Genomic DNA, 20,857 nt, shown 5'->3' on the forward strand with positions numbered 1-20,857 from the left:
GGTTCTGTTTGTTTTGGAGATTTGGAGGCCTCTTCTTAAATTCGGCTGTTGGTAAAACCTTGTGAAACAATGAATATTGAAAGGAATCCCAATCAAGCTCTGCACCATCAAACAAGCAAACAGGAGCTCCCCTCGCAGACCCTCCTGACATTACATGTCTCACAAAGAAGCGCACGAGAGAAACACTGATTTTTACATGAGACTACTTTATTCAGCCGTTTTAATTACAGGGTCTGTTTGTTTTAGAGACGAGGAGACGCCTGCGCATAATTCCCCTGCCAGTAAAAACCTTTCAAATGTACTCTCTGTTAAGTTTACAGCCTGCCATGCTGTTTCTGTGTGTAAAATGAGGCAGTTAAAAAACAAAAGGGCCAACATTTAACTTATAAAATGCAACTGACTCAGAGTTTTTCAAGCGATGATTCAAATTGTCGACTTTTAGGGGGCAGTTCTATTAAAGTCTGTAACCGGTACACAATAATGCCACCATTAAGGCCGGGCTTTGATCACACAGAAACTGTTAAGGATTAAAAAGACTGAACAGAAGCTCCACATCACTGGAAACATAAAAGAATCAGTGAGATGAAACACGGTGATGTTGCAGATACAGTAGGGGGAGGTAAAAAGGCACAGGACAGGAGGGGAGCTCACTGTAAATGTTCCTGGACTGTCCAAACAACAGATTAACATAATCTCCCTTTCAAATCAGACTGTGTTACAGGTGTTGACTGTGATTAAAACCCCACAGAGCTTTCATATTAATTACTTATTTAGCTCTCTCGCAGGACAGGACATGGACTCATGAATACTGTACATGTTTTGTTGTCACAGTACAAACATTTTATATAACCCAGTGTGATCAGGTGCTAGATCTGGCTGGCCTCTGTTTGCTACAGAAACACAAAGCAAGACTAAATATATAAAAAGATCACAGAGCCAAAAAACTCAAACCTCTGAATTTAAATCACTAGAAGGCATACAGCTACAGTGACTGCGTGAAAGAGTGCACAATGTATGTGGGTGAAGGTATGTATGCACGCATAAATGTGTGCATTTGCAGATAAGTGTTGGATGTAGAAACATGCTCCCCTCAGTCGCCTCGACAATGCGGCCTAATCCAGCTGGAGGCAGAGTGTTTGGAGTGGGATAAGTCCGATTCTCCTGCATGACTTGAGACCATCTGCACTCAACTCACACAAAACAAAATGAGCAAACGATGCTGCTTTAGTTTTATTTTTTCTACCGACTTTGAAGAGGCTTTTTCCACGGGCTCACGAGAGAGGAAAGAGGTAGTGGGAAACTGGCTGGTTAGCATGTCAGCGATGCAGTGCGTGTCTTCCTTCGTAGACGTGTGGCTTCTCTCCAGGAGGGCCGACCGCTTTAGCTTTGTGGCATTCATCAAAAGCTCAGGGTCTCGCTGGGAGCAGTAATTGGAAATATCAGAGTTCAGGATATTTAGAGCTAATTAGCGGCATTACACAGCAGTAAGGTGACAAGTGACATCTAGGGCACTTACAGAGACACCTCCCCTCAACCCATTATCTGTGAAAAGAGTGTGAGAAGCACACTTGCTCTAAAGGGGGCGACTACCCCCATCAAAACCAACTCAAAGTTAAAAGGTTACCCGAGGCTGCCTGGAGTAATTAATCCTTCCAGCCTTTTCCACCCTGTCAAGCCCCTGCATCGTTTTCATGTCCTGAACTGTTCTGTTGTCCTGAATTTACCGAAGAATTAAAAGCTAAAAGTCACTTCAGCTCAACTGCATGAAGGGCAAAGCAGCATGGCTACACCAGGCTAAAATTAGCTGCTTAGCCTGCTACTGAAAGGAAAGTATATAAGACAAGACATTGTCACGAAGACGCCAATGCTCTGTGTATGTGTGTAGCTGTGTCGAGTTAGACTTTGTAATCCAGCTGAAGAGCAAACAAATCCAGTTCTCTCCTCGGACCCCAGGAGAGGATCGAAACATTTAGCAGATATTGAAGGCAAATACTAAGCTGCCATTCAGAAATGGCCTCAAGAGAATTTAGTGTGGTTTTAACCGTGATCGACAGAGCTGACATTTACAGAGTCAACCTCCGACTGCAGTCTGCCGTCCTCGCTGGACAAAACTTTAACCTCAGCTAACATTAGCTATGCTAAGTCAACAACCCTCCTGTATCAATCTGCCTGACTTTTGTTACTGAGATAAGGTTTAAAAACGGGGGAGAGAAATCAGAGACAGAGATGTGTTTAAGGAGGGAGACGAGTGTACGACTTTCAGACGTTGTGTTTGTACAGCTGAAACAATACCTCTGTGGGCTGCTTCTGCAGAAGTGGAGCCATTAGCAGAGGAGGAACCAGGCCTACAGCAGAGCTAAATGCTCACATTACACTCTGACCAAAGTTTTTGAGGATATGTTAGAAAATTGTGATTATACCTTCAGAGTTAGTGAATGATTAAATTGTACACTTTGAGAGTAAGGGCAGCATTTAAATCAGGCTGGTCTGAATTAGCACTGCGTGACATTTAGATTTTCAGTAAGACAACAAACATACAGAATGTCTACCATTATGATTTTTGTAATATTATCTGGTTGGTAAGCTCGCTTCCTTCGTCTTGTCGACCTCAGGCTATTCATCGAGCTTAACGCAGCTCTCTCTTCTTTGACACACACAGTTGTACTCTATAAACAGATTTGTAAGAATTTGGATTTGTAAGAACAACATGACATACAATATGATAATATAGATTAACATATCATACTAGAGGTTTTATCCATACTGCTCAATCTCGGACCTCATTTACTATAGTCTGACGGCAATATAGTCGCTCGGAGTCAACTTTTCAGGGTCTCCAGTATAGCCAGTGGCTGACGATCACGACTTTTGCGCACTGCATTGTTTACAGTCTGACTGGCAACTTGAGAAGCGAGAGTTTCAGTTACGATAAAACGTCTATTAAACACATTGTTAGCTGCATTTGCATGCAGATGTCTGTTTAAAGCGATTAATAGACAGTGAAATCGTCGTCAGACCGCCGATGGGAGCCAAGATGGCATTAAAGCTGATGCATTGCACCCCTTTTGCTGTCGACTCTTTTGCTGTTTTTCCTGCCTGCTACCAAATCCTGTTGATACTACTCAGACTACAAACACACATCAAATTAGATCTTCTCTATGCTCGTGTTGGGAATTACGGCTCTTTGAAGGGAGCCGGATCTTTTGGCTCCGTTCCTTTCTTTGTGATACATCTCTGTATGACCACAGAGATGTCAACAAAAAACAACAAACATGGTGGAGGGTTATAATGTTGCTCTTCATCAGCACTATGTTGTGGTGACATGACTCGGCTGCACGTGGCCTGGTATGGCGGAGTTGCAGTTGAAAAAAGCTGGCTGTGGTAGTTCGGCATAAAGGAGAGGGTCTCGGCTTGCAAAAGGAACGTCTCTCACCTACGACTCAGTTCCCGTCTTTCACACCAAAGAGCCGTTCAAAAGAATCGGATCGTTGGTGAACATCACAACACTACTTTATGCAGAATCTGTAAACAGAGATTACATATTGCCCCACTCCACATTAGTGATGGTTAAGATAAGGGGTATATGTATAATGGTATATCTATTTTTATAAGAGGCATTTTGACTCTTCAGTTGGAAACGCAGGTGCTGCTAATGCCATTAACAACTGCTCTGTTGTATTCATTGTCCTGGGAAGCAGTGACATTGTGTCAGCATGCACAACAGACCTTTTCCACAGGTTTTGGCTCGTCGTAGCAGAAAGCACAGGTGTTATTGATAACAATATTAATTTCAGTCCATTCAGGTGAACTACTTCCAGAGTCCTGCTGGCTCAACTGCCAGAATGGCTTACTGGGAGGCTGATTCAACCAAACAATCATGAAAAAACATTTGTTATTTGCTTTTCCTGCTACAACGAGTCAGAAATATCTGCTGTGAAAAAGGTCTTTGAATTCGTCCAGCAGATAAAGGTCTGCGTGACGATGGGGAAAGGTTTGTGAGTGTGGTTTTTGAAGGGCATTCATCAGTAGGTAACAGAGGTTAGACTGAAAGAACTGCAGGGAGGTGGATTTGAAGTGTGTGTGCATGCATGTGTGTATCTCTCAAGGGGGCCAAAGGTCAGAAAAGGGTCTGGGTTTTTTTGCTGATGCATTAATAAGCACAAGGTGGTGCTTTTGCACTGATCAGCACTACATGGTGAAAAAGGGCTGTGCTATAACACCCTGTCAATTTAACGATCCGTCTTTAAATCAGCTTCTGTCTTTGTATCGCAGCTATTGATTTCCAGAGTTACTAGTTTCCCCCCACTGTGACTTTTTTTAAATTTAAGATGCATTGTGGTTTATGAGTGAATATATATAAATACGTTCCCAGTCTCAGCTATATTGTATCTCACATCTCAAATAAGGCAGCTTTGTTAGCACCCTTAAGCTTCAAAATATGACGATGCAGGTACCCCTCAAGTGTAATTGTTTTTAAGTTCAGGGCTCTGTGTTCAACTAAGCAACATCAGCAAATAGGTAACATCCAAAAAGATTTTTTAAAGGGCCAGTTTGCAGATTTTCAACCTCAGTCCTATCATGCTATTATGGGGAGCTAATGCCATTGTGATAGGAAAAAAAGGCAATTTGGCTCTGTTCCTTTGGAGAACGCTATCCGCTTCTCCAATGGGCCCTGGAGCCCAGAGGCCAGGGAGCCTGCTAAACTACACTTCCTCAATCTAGGACGCCCGCCTCCGATGTCTGCAGTGTTTAGTTGAAAAAAACAGACACCATAAAATGGAATCATTGAGGCGCCTTGAAACGCTGCCTGCTCATGCCATGCAGAGTCATGTCTCGTTCAAAATCGTCAGGTTTGAAATGTAGACTGCAGATCTGAAGATTCCTTAGACGATCCACCGGTATATTCTCATCGTATTTCGGATCCTGTACCGCTCTGAGCCATTGCCTGCAGTGAAAACGGTAGTATTTCACTTCAGCGTCTCTCGCTGGGCCGTTCCTTTCAGAGGGAGGGGCGAATGTAGAATGTGCGAAACAACGAGCTGTTTGTAGAACTCTCTCCACAGCTATGGCGCCAATTTCAAATATTTATTGCTTCTATCGATTACAGAAAACACCAGCTTTGACTGACAGTGGCTTTTTCCGGGGGTGAACTGCTCCTTTAAGCAAAGCTTGCTGAAATAACATCTGACCTTTTTTTTTTTTTTTTGGATGTGCAATCTACTGGATGAAAATCTGTTTTGTGTTTGGCCCATTGATACCCTCTGACCATGGACAGACTTGTGTACTTTTCATACTACGTTACCTGACTTTAACGACACATTAAAACAGTGTCCTTAGGCAAGACACTGAACCCCAAATTGCTCCCGAAGGCACAGTCATCGCATATGAAGGCATAGATCCAGATTGGAAGTTAGCACTTAGGCCTTTGAATGAGTGTGTGAAAGGGTGAATGTGACATGTAGTGTAAAAGCAGCTCTGAGTGGTCGGAAAAGAGCTATATAAGTGCAGTCCATTTACCATCCAGGACAGCATATTTTGATGCATTGGATCACTAAACAAGCTGCCATATTTGATGAGTTGGCTGTATCTGCATGTATGTGTGCTCTGGTATTTCCCTGTAAGGTCACTGGGGTCACTGATACACTGTCGTGCTCCTGGGGACATGCAGCCACTTGTACCCACACACTTACATTTTTCTATAAACTCACGCACTCATCCTCGCTCCCTCTATTCACCCTGCTAACCTCCATTACCTCTCGGTGCTGACGGAGAGCTTTTCCTGTCCAGGCCACAGAAAAGGCTCTCCTGCTGCCTCCCAAAAGCTGACACGCTCAAAGACACACTTCCTCCCTTCCTCTCCTCGATGCTTTTCATTGCTCTCCCTCAGTCTCTCAGTGGCTGTATTGCTCCCCTCACGCTATCTCTGTGTCGTTCTGCAGCTCTCTCTGTCATCTGAATGAACTTTGAGTCGGGTTTCTGTGTGTTCTGGTCCCTGGTCGTGCTCTGTAAAGTTGCTGTCAGCTTCAATGTGATGATGCGAGGAGGGAAGAGAAGTGAGAAAAAGCATAGTCCACAATCGCTTGAAGATGGAAACACATGCCGTTAGACAATAATAAAAGCACACTGGAGAAGTTACAAAATACTCTCAACGAGTCTATTTTATTATAGTTTTATGAGTTTATGACATTCATTTTGCTTGGGAGGCTGGGTAATATGCATTTAGTGCTGAGTTTCAACAGCCCTAGTCTGTATTTTCTAAGTGTTTCCAGAGATGCTGTGAGATGAAAGTCACTTTTGAGCAATTGTTTTTATGGTTTCATTTTTTTTCACAGGGCCTGGAGAGGCAGGTTGCTCCCTTAAGCTGACTGAGACTCTAAATGCAAGCCGGTATTGATCGTCCTTCCTCTGGCCTTTCACGCAGCCTTGCTGAGGACACATTAAACGTGTTATAAGTCATTAAGAGCTCCAGGCCTCAAATCTCACCTGTCTAACTTAAAATATATTGACATATTGTGCTCTGACAAACTTTCTATTTTCAGCGGTAGCCTGTAGCTGTGCACTGATGCTTGTGCCGCGCACGTGTGTGTGTTTCTGTGCACATTCTCCGTACTGTGCTGAACACTGGGGGAGCATGTGTCAGTGTATGGTTGTGTTGGGTACACGCAGAGACATTGAATCTGTGTGTGCTTCTGTGTATGTGTGTGTGTGTGTGTGTACAGGGAGCAGGCTCGTCCTCTCGCTGCCCCGGGGGCTCGGAGCCCATTTCCTGTTGTGCAGTGTGATAAGTTTCCCTGTCAGATCCTCCCAGCACCACTATATTTCTGATAAGCTCCGCTGCTAGTTTTCCCGACCTCTGGCACAGAGATCAATTTGAGATTGATTCAGAATGCCCTGCTGGGCCGAGCTGCAAGATCAATTTGAGATGGATTGTTCACGCCAGGGGGCCAATGACACGCAGTGCAGTGCTCACTTGCTTTCCCTCCTTTGCTTTCTTCACCCCTCACTCTCCTTGACTGTTGTTATTTCTTTCTCTCGCTGCTTTTTTCTCAACTATCCACTCGCTTCTCTTTCAATTGTTTCAAACTTATCCTCTGTGCTGTTTTTACTCTTCTTGTCTTTGCATCAATCCTTCCTCACGCCTCCTCTTCTTCCTCTCCCACCTGCTTCCCTTACTTTTCACCTCCCAGCGTCGAGTCGGCAGTAGGGATAGAGATGACTTCATTAGCAGAGGGACCAACCCCTGCAGAGTGATAAGCCTGCAGGACCGGAGAGGTAACTCATATGGCTTGGTAATGCACCCAGCTGCAGAATATATGGATGCAAACCTACACACGCACACACACACACACACACACACACACTGGGAGAATGTCTTCATTTTGTCAGTAAAGTGATCACGCTCATTCTTGCCTTCATGCCCTGAGCTCCTGGTGTCACCGCGGCTAACTCCTGACCTTTCTCCACAGAACATCATGTGTACAGAAACCATATCACCCTCTCTTTATACCTCTCTCTCTGTATCCACCCGCCCCCTATCTTCTCTTCTTCACTGTTGTCGGCCCTGAAACCAGCAGACGCACTCTCCTCCCTCCTCTGCACACAGTGACCTTTTCCCCAGCAGTACATCCACCTCTGACTGCACTGACCTTTACCTACAGTACAGCCCCTGTCATCTCTACCAGGAACGGACTGCAGACAGCACATTGCCTGTGCGTCCATGCAGAGAGAAAGCCGATTAAGGACAAAGGGAATAGCCGCACATAAAAATGAGAGAGGCAGTTTCACTGTTAAAGTAAAAGTGGACGGGGAGGTACAGGGGGCATTGGTGAAAGATAGTCGTTTCTTGCCACAGGACAAGCGACAACTTTACTGGCTTTACTATTTTTACCAATGGTGGTCACTGGCCTGCTCACTCAGGGACGGTTTGAGAGTTCAGTATGGTTCAGAGGAACTAGTATGAACACGCTTCACTTGTACAACCCAACGGGTACATAATACAATAGTTTACAGCCGGTCAGATTTCTACATTTACTCCTTCATTCATTCAAGACAGTGATTAATGGATTTAAATAACAGCATTAGGGCTGGGCAAATGGCAGAAAATATTATCGGATAGATCAGGGGTGGCCAACCCTGCTCCTGGAGAGCTACCTTCCTGCATGTTTTAGGTTTCTCCGTACTCTAACACACCTGATTCGAATGTTTCGCTCTTTATCAGTCCCCTGAGGAGCTTCAGTTGGTTGATAACGAGCAGATCATTCAAATCAGGTGTGTTAGAGTATATTATATATATTTTAAACAGGTAAAAACACTAAATAAGTAATTTTCATATGACCTATTGGTATCGTACAGCCGGCGCAAAGCGCACAGCACAAGTGTCATTGCTATTTTCCACCATGCAGCCGTCATTTTGACGCCCAGCGCCCACGTTGTGTAAATAGCAAGTGATCTCCCAGCTGGAAATGTTTTGTTCTAAGAACGTTCTGAGACTGTTACGTGCAATGTTCTGGCAATGTTATAAGCGGGACGTTTTTATTTGGTTCCCAGAACGTTCTCTGAAAACATGTTCAGAAAGTTGCAGTGAGAATGTTCAAAGCACATTTCTGGAACGTTTTATAAATCACGTTCTGATAGTTCAGGCCGCACTAACATCCTGAAAGGATCCTCAGAATGTTGCAGTGAGCATGTTCTACCTTCGACATTGAAAATATCTTTGCAGTTAAAACGTTTTGTCTTAGTTTAAGTTTTAACGTTACAAGAACTTTATTTGAAATGATAAACATCCTTAGATTAAAACGTTTTCTTTCAAATGTAATTAGAACTTGTAGGTAATGTTAGACAATGTTATGGGAACGTTCCCTGCTAGCTGGGCTAGCGCCCACGTTAGCGGCCAACAAAAACCTGGTCTAAATTCTAAAGTCTATGGCACAATCTGTGATTGCAATTTAAAGGGCGCATTATGGGTATACACCGGCAAGATTACAACACAAGTCTGCTTGTCACTCAAAACAGGGACGCACAGCAGCGCTTCTACTCATTAGGAAAAAGCAGTGTGTTTGCAGATACAGTGAAATAAATTGTTTATGGGACACAGGACTCTGAGACTGCAAGCGTTTGTTTCCCTCGTCTCCTTTAATCATGATACTGCTCTCGGTTTGTTACCGATCTGCTGAGAAGTGCCGGAGCTCACCGCTGCCTCCACACACACCTGCTTCACCTCAGGGAGATTCCTGCTCAAGCCACGCATGTGCCAAAAACAACCAAGACCGAATCAAAGCTCTCCAAAATGTGCGGTTATTCTGACGCACGCACTCTATAATACAGCAGAAACCGAGACACACTCACACACACTCAACGAGGTAAATTTATTACCATACTCAAACATAGCTCCCTGTGGCACCGACAATTGTGCCCACAGATATTAAAACACTGTCCATTACGTGAAGAATACATCCATGTGATCCAGCAGCAACAATAAGTAAATAAACATTTAAAGCCGACCGTTCTCTGATGATAAGCAAACAGAACTTTAATAAACATAAGATCCTGTCCGATCCTGACGGCGTGTCTGGAATAATTAATGTTACGCTGTGCCTCGTGCGTAAACGTACACAGCATCTCTCTTCATGTGCACGTGCAGGGGAACAGAGGAAAGAAATTAGTTAAATATGCTGGTCTGAGTCCGGTTTATTTGAGAAGAATGACTGAAATCTGCCATGTAAATAGCTACATGCCTGCCTGCAGGCGCACCGGGCTCTTAAATGGAATGAGAGCTGACGCTCTGATTGGTTTGATTCATGTTATGCTGAAAACACGGCAATGAATAATCCAGGGACTGAAGCCGAGCTGAACTGCTGTAAACTTGTGTCCTTCAGTGTTCATTGTTCATAAGGTTTTCAACAGGAGCTTAATTACCTGCAGAGGTCTTCTACTTTTCAAAACAAAGGGACCTGGTATATAAAACCAGTAATTAACACTTAAAAAAAGGATTTTCACGCAAAAAAATAAAGTGTCAAAAGCTACTGCATCAGCTCAGCTTGTCTCTAGGATTTAGTTGGCACTTGGGTGAGGATTCGTACAGTATTTGTGGTTCACAAGGTTTTTTCCAGGGTGGAGTAATCAGCAGAGGTCTCATCATTTTCCACACAAACAGACCTGGTAATCAAACTGGTAAAAAACAGAGCAGTTTGAACGTAGAGAACTGTGTTTCTCGAACACTCTTCGGCTGACAAAGGATGCCCGGTGAGGAGGCCAAACTACCCGAACATCCTTATAATTGACTGCGTTACATTTTTAATCATTGCTTTCATCATCTTTGGAGAATAACAGGAGTTCACTTTCACCGCTTCATGCCCCTCGGTTCCACTCATTATTTTTCTCACATTCACAACACATTCACTCTCTTCACTGGTAGCTAAAACAATGCTTTGCAGTGGAGACGTGGGCGTGTATCGCGGCATGTTCTGTCAAAGTTTATCAGCGTTATCAACTTAAATGTATTTGTGATCCCCACTGAGATCGTTTTATCATCCAGCCCTGAATAGCTCACACAAAGTCTCCCTGTAATGAGCTGGGGAAAAGCCAGGGTCTGCACCAAGCGTGTTCAGGTTTCATGCTAGGTTAGAGGACCCGATTGTCAGCATGGTGTCTGACATGGCTTTAACAACATTTTAACTCCTAATAAAAACACTGCACACAGGCCTGGAACTCTCTTCACACTTCATTTAACTTCTTTTTACAAGGTGCAGACATAAGCAGAACGCTCCTGCTTCACGCGAGGAGAAACTAAACAGAGAGAAATTCATGTCTGTGAACTGGAGTTTACTCTGAAGTGATTTTCAATACACGGCAAATCAACCAGCCAGACCTAATTCATGCTGCAGTAAGTGATTTGTATTTCTAGTATTTTGCCTCGTTTTTGTTTCTTAGTCTATTTTCTGAATACATATGAAGAATCATCAAGTAAATGCTGCAATGACCTCGAGCAAACTTAGTTATACTTTGATTTCTGTTTCCATGAGCAACAACATGCTACCTTTTTCCATCAACTATATATAACAAGTTATATCTGTCCTTGAACCTGTGCGTGTTGAATAATGTTCATAGCCGATGAGGATGTTGTGTGTACAGGTTTAGCTGTGGGTGGGTGTCACAGCAGCTGGCAGTCAGCTGTGTTGTGACAACCAGAGTGATGTAGAATAAATATGACGGGCAGAAAGAGGTCGTTCATGAAAAAACGGCTGAACTTCAACATTGCTTTCTTGGCTGCAGATTGCTGCTGTTTGCCCTTTGCTTTTTCACTGCTTGTGGTGGTTTTACAGATGTCAGCCAGCCCGGCCTCAGGCTAAATGCACATATACAATCTGTCATAATAAGTGACAAGTGTTACATGGGAACAAATGAGACGGAGGATGATGTGGCTAAAATTACACCGCCAGGAAAAACAAAAGCTGCATACTGGAGATCACAGAAACATACTGCCGGACTGCCTCTGTTAAACCTTAAAGAGTAATTCAGGTTTATAACCAACTTTTTTAAGCGTCTTTTTCATCATTTCTGTGGGTTGTACTCACAAAAGTAACAGCTGAGAAGTGTGGTCTCGTAGAACTGTGTGAAATGGCAACAATCCCTTAACACCGCATTGCATGGTAGTGGCACGTAATGTGCTAAAATAAAATACCAGCTTTACTGAAACAATGCCGATGGAGTCAATTAGGATCCATTTGCAGGCACAGATTTAGCTCAGGAGTTAAATCGGCGGCCTGTGTACAAAGGCTACAGTCCTCAAAGCGGTGGCCCCAGGTTTGACTCCCACCCCGGCCCCCTGTCGCATGTAATCCCCCATTCTCTCTTCCCCTGTCTCACTATCCACTGTCCTCTCTCTCAAATAAAGACACAAAAGGCCCCCAAAAATATCTAATTAGGATCCGTTGCAAAGTCAGGTGATGTAGCATAAGCCATTAAATCTAGATTGAGTGGTGGGTTGTCTGTGGTGGCCGTTGGATGAGTCAAACAAACACAGGACTTTTACTGCATTGTTCGGGACAAAAGCTTATATTGATTTATTTACCTCTAATCACAAACATAACTTAACGTAACTTACAAACATAGCTTTACTGACTTATTTTAACCCAAACCATGTTCTTTTTTCTAAATAAGTAGTTTTAGTGCCTAAACCATCCGCTCTGCTCTCCCTACACACCAACAGCTGCACCTCCAGTCATCAGTCCATCAAGCTCCTGAAGTTTGCAGACGACACCACTCTCACTGGACAAGGGCAGGCTGCAGCGTATCATCTGCTCTGCAGAGAGGGTGATTGGCTGCAATCTGCCATCTCTGAAAGACCTGTACACCTCCAGGACCCTGAGGCATGCAGGTAAGATTGAGGCCGACCCCTCTCATCCCGGACACAGACTCTTTGAGACCATCCTTTCCGGCAAGAGGTTGCGCTCCATCAGGACCAAAACCTCCCGACACAGGAACAGATTCTTCCCTTCTGCTGCCAGCCTCGTCAGCAAGGCCCCGACCCCATGCACCCCACTTGACATGGACTCTCATCCTCACTTAACATCACATTAATGTAAAGTCTTAAATTCAGATTTATGCGTTAGATGAATGCACACTGGACTATATACTGTACAGCTCTTTAATTACAACTGTTGTACATATTTTGTGTTATATTGCTTTTTTATATCTTATCCTTATTGTCAATTTTTTATTTTATTCTACTTTTTTAAATTTATTTATTTATCTTTATTTTTATTTCTAGTTCTGTGTTAATTGTTCTGCACCTAAACACCAAAGCAAATTCCTTGTATGTGTAAACCTACTTTGCAATAAACTTGATTCTGATTTTACCACTTTTTTGAAAGGCTTTCCTCTTCTCTTAAAGGTGCAATAAGGAACTTTCGGTTTGTGTTGATTTTGGCGCCCCCTGTGGACAAAACGGTACCTCTTATCTCTTTGCTCTCCCTGTCAATCTTAGCCCTGGAAAATGTAAAAAAAAAAAGTCATGTTCATGTATTTATATGGAATCAGTTTGGTTGGCACTATAATAAAGTCAGATGGGAAAGAAACCAGCAGTAAGACCATCGTTTGACCAGATGTCAGCCACACACAAGTACATATGGTCTAATCTGAAACAGGAAATCAGATAAATCAGAATCATCTCTAAAGTTGCCCCAGTCTACTTTTGTGACCCATTTCCTGTCACCCTGTTCTCCATCTTTGTAATATGTGTCATCAGATAAGCCTTGAAGTTGCGATACGCTGTGTATCACATGATACAGACAGGAAATCATCACTCGCTGCTCCTGGTAACTGAACAGTTCATATCCTGACACTTATTCTGCCCTGATCAGCCTCTCTGAGCCCAAATGACAGATGGAGATGCTTCATCGTTTCCATCCTAAATCAAACTCCTCTATAACGAGCCCTTCTGATAAACAAAACAGATGAGAATGTTAAAGGGAATATAAAGCGTGCAAGCAGACAGAAATACCAGAGACCAGATGCTCAGCACACTCTGCCCCTCTGTGTTCAGGCCAGAGCCTCTTTACTGAGATGCAAAATGGAGCAGATAATAAAATGATGGCTGTATTGACCTGAACACAGACAGGGCATTTAGACAGAAAAAAACTTGTACCACCCAGCCACAGACTCAGGATCAGTGCTGGAGGCTTAGATTACGTCAGAGGTTTGGTTAAACCATCAGTGAGGGAAGAAAGAGTCGAGCAACAGTAACAGGCTTAGAGACAAAGTAAGAATAACCAAAAAACTGCTTAACTACAGCACTTTCTTGTGGAGTTGTCCTCACACCATTATCCATAATGCCTCCTATGCTGCCTTAAATATGCATCCTGATTAGCGAGGACTGGGGAGAACTCGAGTCTCTGGCGGTTATAAAACAATAATTTATTAGCTCACCAAAATAAACTTGTTTTTTCTCCTCCAAAATAGAAGCCTATACTGTAAGGCAATAATATTTATTATGGCGGCCACTTGCAACTACTGTTTAAATGTGGCAAAAAGGACAGTATGGTAATGGCATAGACTGTAGCATAGACAAAAATAGCCAAATGTCATCAGTCACTGTTTCCAATCATGTTCATTCAATTTAAAAAGCAACTTGCAGGTTGGAGACTCCAGTGAATCAATGTATAGGAAAATGATTTAGTAATTATATTTTCAACAAAATATATGATATAAATATAATATATATAATATATAATATAGTTTTCTTATATTTCTGCATCAAAACAGACAACCGGATGTGACATAAGGGAGTCCCGCCAATTAATGACGTGTATGGATCTAAATCCCAGTCTTGTCATTGAAGATGAAGAAAGTGTTAATTAATATGCATACAATGGACCACAGGCTTATAATTCCGAGCCTGTTAGGCAACAAAGAGACCAGGAACAGGCCAGGATGAGGAGAAGTAACGGCCCCAGGAGAGACTGTGAGCTGCAGTGTGACGAGAACCAGAGGAGAACTGGGCAAGTGTCGTGATGAGTGACTGGTGTTAGCTAGCAATATCTAACGCTGTGCTCACATCGCAACAATGTTAAGTTTATCACATACCAAAGGCTATTAGTGCTTGTGTCCTGTCAAGCTAGAATTTGTGCAACGCAAAAAGTAACATCATAACAACTGGTGAAATTCACTGTTAGACTATCGAAATAATATCTACACAATACGATACGAACGCTCAGACTCACTACCACCTATTTCTGCACGTTGAGTTAAGGCAGAGTCGGACACTGGGAGTCCCTCTTGTTACGTAATATGATGTGACGTTTTAAGTAGCTTTACTGAAAACCTTTTCCTCAAAATTTGTGCCCTACGTCAATATAAAATCAAGGATTAACCTTTTCCACAGCCATTTTCAGACAAGATTCGGTATTAATGTAGTAAAAACATTTAACCTGCAAGTTGCTCTTTAAGGTCAAGATTAATAGAACACAAAATAAAGCAGTTTCTTGTTAAAAATAAGGGTTTCTATGACAAACTTAAAGGGAAACAGCATGTCGCTAACAGCCTAGTAGTTGCTAAGAGCCTAGCAGTCGCTAACAGCCTAGCAGTTGCTAAGAGCCTAGCAGTTGCTAGCAGCGTAGTTGCTAACAGCCTAGCAGTTGCTAGCAGCATAGTAGTTGCTAACAGCCTAGCAGTCGCTAACATTAGCTCAGCTTGTTTTTTAGGTTTCTTGAGTGTACTGAGTCAGACTATACAACAATGCTAGCAATCATGTTACAGTAAAGCTTACAGCTGTTTAATTATTACAAATATAATATTTATATTTTGTTGTATATTATTATAAGTATTGGGGGGTGTATTTGGTATTGGACAACACTTAACTATCAGATTAGAGATTTCCCAATGCCTACCAAAACTGAATCAGTTTGGGAGGCATTGGGAAATCTCCAGCCTTTGTCCTGGCTAACCCACACAGCTATTATACTCATTAGACAATTGTGTACACACACACAACCCACACGCACACACATAATCCCTGGGGTCTTCCTCTTGCACCTGCGCCTCCCTGAACAGGCCACACAGTACAGTGAGCTTTTGTAGTAGTGCACTGGAGCACACAGAGATCAAGGCTGCAGCAGCAGCAGCATCTGGGCTGTGAAATGCTCGCCACTCTCTGTAACCCGTCCCTCACTCCACAGCTGGGGCTCGCCAAGCTAGAGGGCACCTGTGGCAGTGAGAAAGCACGGACGATAAACGATGGAAAAAACCTGTATGTTGTCAGGTTTTGCTCTGATTAAATGGTGTAGTGAGAGACGTATAGTTGCAGTGGGAGGGAAATAAGCGATCACGGTATGGATGACATTAACACCAAAGGTCAACTGCAGAAAAAAGGTGAATTTTATGTATTTATTGCTTTATAGTCCAACTCTCTATCAATAAGAGTTCAGAATTGCAGGCAGCCCACATGGTGTTGCATGGGCAGAGTACATTGCTCCAGCGTCTTAGACAAGGGGTGGAAAGTTTGCTTGCAGAGTAATCTAGGCCACAGGCAGTGGTGTTTGTTGGCCTGCGCTGTGGGAGCAGTGGGAGGAGAGAGGAGAAGGGTTACACTGCTGCCAGCAGCACAGAGCAGGATTATTGGAGTCTGGACAGAGAGGTTTTTGGTGTCAGTCTCGCCATGATTTACATTTGTGACTCTAGCTGTATTGTAGTCACTGTCTCTCAGAGGTGATTATATTGATTGACTTGCCTTAAACTTGAAATCTCTTGAGTATTGAAAAGAAGGAATACATTTAAAGGCTGCCTGCATCACTTATTATATTTGCATATTCACATCATGTGCTGTTGAAGGCTTTTAGCCATGCTATGCTTTGCCATGGAATTTTGTACATTCGTGGTTCCCAAAGGATGAAACCCATTACAATTAGAAGATGACCTGCTTTACCTTTTAGCCACAGCCAGACAGTTAACCTATGCTCTACATGGGATGATTGTAATTTCGTGTAGTACCATCACTGGGTCAAAATCTTATACTTTTAGTACCAAATATGTGCAAAAATAATGGCATTCCCATCAGCCCCAGCTGGTGTTTCGTTCTAATCATGGACTATAAGTAGGGGACGTAGCTTCATGGTCTCAAAAGTGAAGCCATTATGAAGCTCCCTAAACCTTCATTCTTTCAAATAACCATCAAGGGCTGACTCCAATGGTTATCAAAGAAGTCTAATGGTATGACCCAACTTGTCAGTTAATTTAATGTCTCAGTTGACATTTTTCCCTGTGGGTTTATCGCGTCAATTACTAGTCGTCAGCACGGTATTCATTTTGTAAACGACTGTGGCAACAATAATAGCTGTAAAGAGGCGTAGCAATGTGTATCTACCCTGTCCAAATGAGGTCTCTTCTGGCTCCAAAAAACTAAGATGGCAAGAGCCAATATGCCAAACTCCATTACAGTTTCATTACAGGGAGTAACTAACCAATGGGTGACAAAACAGGTGGGTATGGATCAATAACTGTATATCAAGCAAGTAAATCAGCATGTTAAGAACTAACTATAATGACAGAAACCATGTTTGAAAAACATTTATTTGGCGTCTATTTTGATTTTATAGTTTGACTCATGTCCCATCTGTTAACATGGAGGAGGCGGGCTTTATGACCTATACTGCAGCCAGTCAGCAGGGGGCGATAGAGAGGGTTCACTTTTAGGGAGCTGTCATGTCGTCCATCTTTTTATACAGTCTATGGTGTGGATACGCCCACTTCCTAGGGACAGTCTATGGTGCTAATTCCAAATTGTTAGCTTGCTAACATGTTAAACTACGATAGTGATCATGGTCAACATTAGAACTGCTTAACATCAGCATGTCAGCATCTTTACTGTGGGCCTATTAGCATGCTGAGGTTAGCACTGTTCTCAAAATACCACCATGCATAATAACAGCCTCAGAGAGCTGCTAGCTTGGCTTAGGACTCTTGTTCTTCCCTGAATGTCAACAGGCTGGACAGGTCCTCAGCTTATTTCAGTCCACCGGACGTGTCCATGAACCTGAAATGGCCACAGGGAGCCGAATTGTTCTGCTTAAAGTCCATGTCATCTCTGTGAAAAATCAGACGGGCCCAGGCTATTTCAGGCCTGATACCTCAGGTGTGTTCCATTTGTGGTTTGTTATTGTGTGTGTGTGTGTGTGTGTGTGTGTGTGTGTGTGTGTGTGTGTGTGTGTGTGTGTGTGTGTGTGTTGTATGACTAACCTCATTAATGCATGGCTGCACGCTGCTGAATAACTACATGGTGGACTGGGCAAATAAATAACGTGTGGGGGTTTGAGGGTGAGGCAGAAACGGTCAGAGGGAGCGGAGTGGGGAGCATGGAGTGAGCTGGATTCACTGTTTTGAAGGACACTGATATTTATACCTTCATATACGGCTGTGTGATAGGATGAATATAACAGATGGACAGGAAATGGAGCTGCCAAGGATGGAAAACATGAGTATTTATCGTGGAGCTAGGAAACATATGTGCAGCCCTTGTTATGCAGGAGATAGAATAATAATGAGATTTGCTGATTAGACGCGAGACAAACAAGTTGGCATTAATATTAGTACATCTGTTAATATTCATTCCCTATTCTACTTTGTATTCCTGAACTATTTAGCATTTTGGTGTCCTAGGGTGGATGTCCCTCAAAGTATTTCATTGTTATTTATTATGTTTACCCCGATTCCCTAATGCGAGTAATTCTTCTTCCACTATCTCCTCTGTCAGCAAAAAGCTTTGTGTTTGTGCAATTTCATTATTATTCTTTCACATCTCTGCAAGAGGATTCAAGAGCATGTTTCCAGGAAGCTAATATCGATATTTTTGCAAAAACGCTGAGGCTATTCTCTTTTTGATTAAGTAATTTATGTGTTTAGTGGTTTGCTTATTTTTCCCACGTCTTCCAGCGTATGAAGGACCTTATAGGGCTTCCAGAGGACATGTATGAGAGAATGCACCTGCACAGCTGCACAGTCACAGGGATAAGAAATGAGAATCTACTTAACACACACACACACACACACACACACACACAGAGAAACTATCTGTGCTCATTAGACGGGCTGAAGTCTACAGAGCGGAGTTAGAGATGCAGTTCAAGGAGAGGCTTGCAGGTAAGAGTAATGAAGGCATGAATTAATTCAAACAAGCCCACACGCTGACTTCTCCCCCTCCTGTCCTCCGCTCCATTCACCATCTATCTTAGCACACAATTAATGTTAGTGTAGCTCCACAGCGCTCTATTGAACCGCTCGCAATAAACAGTAATCAGCTCCAATCATACGTGTGCACTGCATCAACAGATAGATTAAAGCATTGACTGATGGAGACAGCGCCCCTCGCCAAAATCAATAACAGCTTACATACACAGATGCTATGAAGCTAATAACCAATAATGCTGCATTGATTGCAACTCTGAGGTGCAGCTATTGAGTTACAGATAAAGGGCTGCAGCAAATAATGGAGTGCATGATTATCTCTGAGTGGGGTTTTGTGCGCGTGCGTGTGTTTTAGGGGGGGTTCGTACTCACCCGTAAGTGGTGTTGCTGGCCCTCTTACTCGCTGCCCTGGAGCGGCTGGACTTCAACTCTCCACTCATGCTCATATCTGCATGGAAGAGCAGCCAATTAGCTTTGTACTGATACAACAAAGAGAAACAACAACACAGCAGATGTTTAGATGATTATCAAGCCTGCAAAACCTTTATTATCAGGTCATGTTTATCCCGCACCAAAGTGTACTCTTTATTTGTGCGACCTAATCTGTTGTAGCTGTTGTCATCATCTGACAGGATAATGACCAAAGGGCCGGCTGTGACTGACATTGCCTCTTTTTCTTGTGCGTCTTCTATCACTCTCTGCTGATTGCTTCTGCCATTCCCAGCCAGCTGTTCACCCCCATTTTTGTCTCCCATTTGCAAGCGTACATCACGACACTGGTGCAGCTTAAACTTGTCTCAAAAGCCAAACCAAATCTCTCTTTTTTCTTTGTATGTCTCTCCTGCAAACACTTCCACACACACACACACACGTTCCAATCAGCAAATTAACCGTGAGCCATCTTGATTACAGGATATGCCAACGGCTCAGCAGTGATTTACCAAAGGTGAGTGTAAAAGTGGGGATAAAACAGAGGAGTAAAAAGGAGGAGAAGAGGAGAAGAGAGGAGGCCGGTCTGACATGGACAGATGGGCGGTGAATGGAGTGTGACTGGGCCAGCTGCACATACACTCGCACAGCGTGACTGTCAAATGGCTGGGAGCTGCAATTAATTAAGTATGGCTCCGAATGTGTGAAAAGAAATTTAGACACGTGTATGTGCCTTTACCTCCCGCAGCACTGATAATTTTCTGACAGTTTAGAGTCAAACAGGGACCTGCAGGACGGCTCCTCTGCAGCCAACAGTGTCTCTGCTGGTGTGGAAGTGGCCCCTGCTGCCGATACCTTAACTATTACCGGTCTGAGCCAGATGAAAAAGAAAGGTGTTGAAGAAATTCTCTCAAATAGCAGACAGTTTCTCGTCTGCACAGGTTCAGGCTGGAGTGTTTGTGTGGCAGAAGGAGCCACAACAGAGTTTTATGATGTGTTTGCTGAGCCTCATGATGACTGTATGATTGACTGCATGAGGAAGCCATTACACAGGAAGAGAGGGGAGGAAGCTGCTGAGCACAGTTGTCTCGCTCTGCGGGAACTAAACCTCAGGAGGTAATCAGACTGCTATTTGGTAAACAGAAGCCTATACACCATTCCTGTGTAGATGCTACACACACAAACACACACACCTATACAAACATTGACAGATTCATGTATTGATTACAGCTTTTAAGTTGTTTTCTTGAGCTGGTGTTTGAGGTTTGTGTTGAACCTGTTTTGTACAGATAGAATAATAACTCAGAACTGTTCAGCTTTTCAGCAGTTAAGCGAAGGTTAAGGATTTAAGCCCCCCTCTAGTGAGAATCCAGTGTTTAACCTTGTAAACATCTCCATGTGGTGTTCTTCATGTGCTACAAGACATATCAGGGACAACATCAGCAGTCATCTCCATGGCTGGGCCTGTCTGCTTTTAAACTGCAGTGTACCAAGGACAGGCTGAACAACACGTTTTCAGATTGGCAGGTTTGAGACGTCACAAACCTAAGGAGCCAATCCCGTTAATGGGCGGGGTGACGCAATGCATATCATTATGAAAACCACTTTGGCGATGCGCAAGCCAGCTGTAACTGTAACCGAACTGACTACTAACGTTAACATTACTACTGCTAATTACTACATTTCAAGCGAGCTAAGTTTCAACAAGTTGCCGTGTTTTGTTTTCAGCTTAATTTTAAAAAAAGGAGAAACA

General features: G+C 43.2%; 1 protein-coding gene across 1 annotated transcript in view; it reads right to left on the bottom strand.

Annotated features, from left to right (window-relative positions):
• The window catches only part of LOC138585861 (heterogeneous nuclear ribonucleoprotein C), a 51,826-nt gene that overhangs the window by 27,206 nt on the left and 3,763 nt on the right, over nucleotides 1-20,857 (bottom strand). Inside the window, exon 2 of the mRNA XM_069657843.1 lies at nucleotides 19,048-19,123. Coding sequence (XP_069513944.1) covers nucleotides 19,048-19,123 — 76 coding nt within the window. The remainder of the gene's footprint in view (nucleotides 1-19,047; nucleotides 19,124-20,857) is intronic.

Source organism: Semicossyphus pulcher, unplaced genomic scaffold (assembly GCF_022749685.1).
Source record: "Semicossyphus pulcher isolate SPU_LCO1_2020_fin unplaced genomic scaffold, fSemPul1.0.p SCAF_1, whole genome shotgun sequence".
In the NCBI taxonomy this organism is placed as follows: Eukaryota; Metazoa; Chordata; class Actinopteri; order Labriformes; family Labridae; genus Semicossyphus; species Semicossyphus pulcher.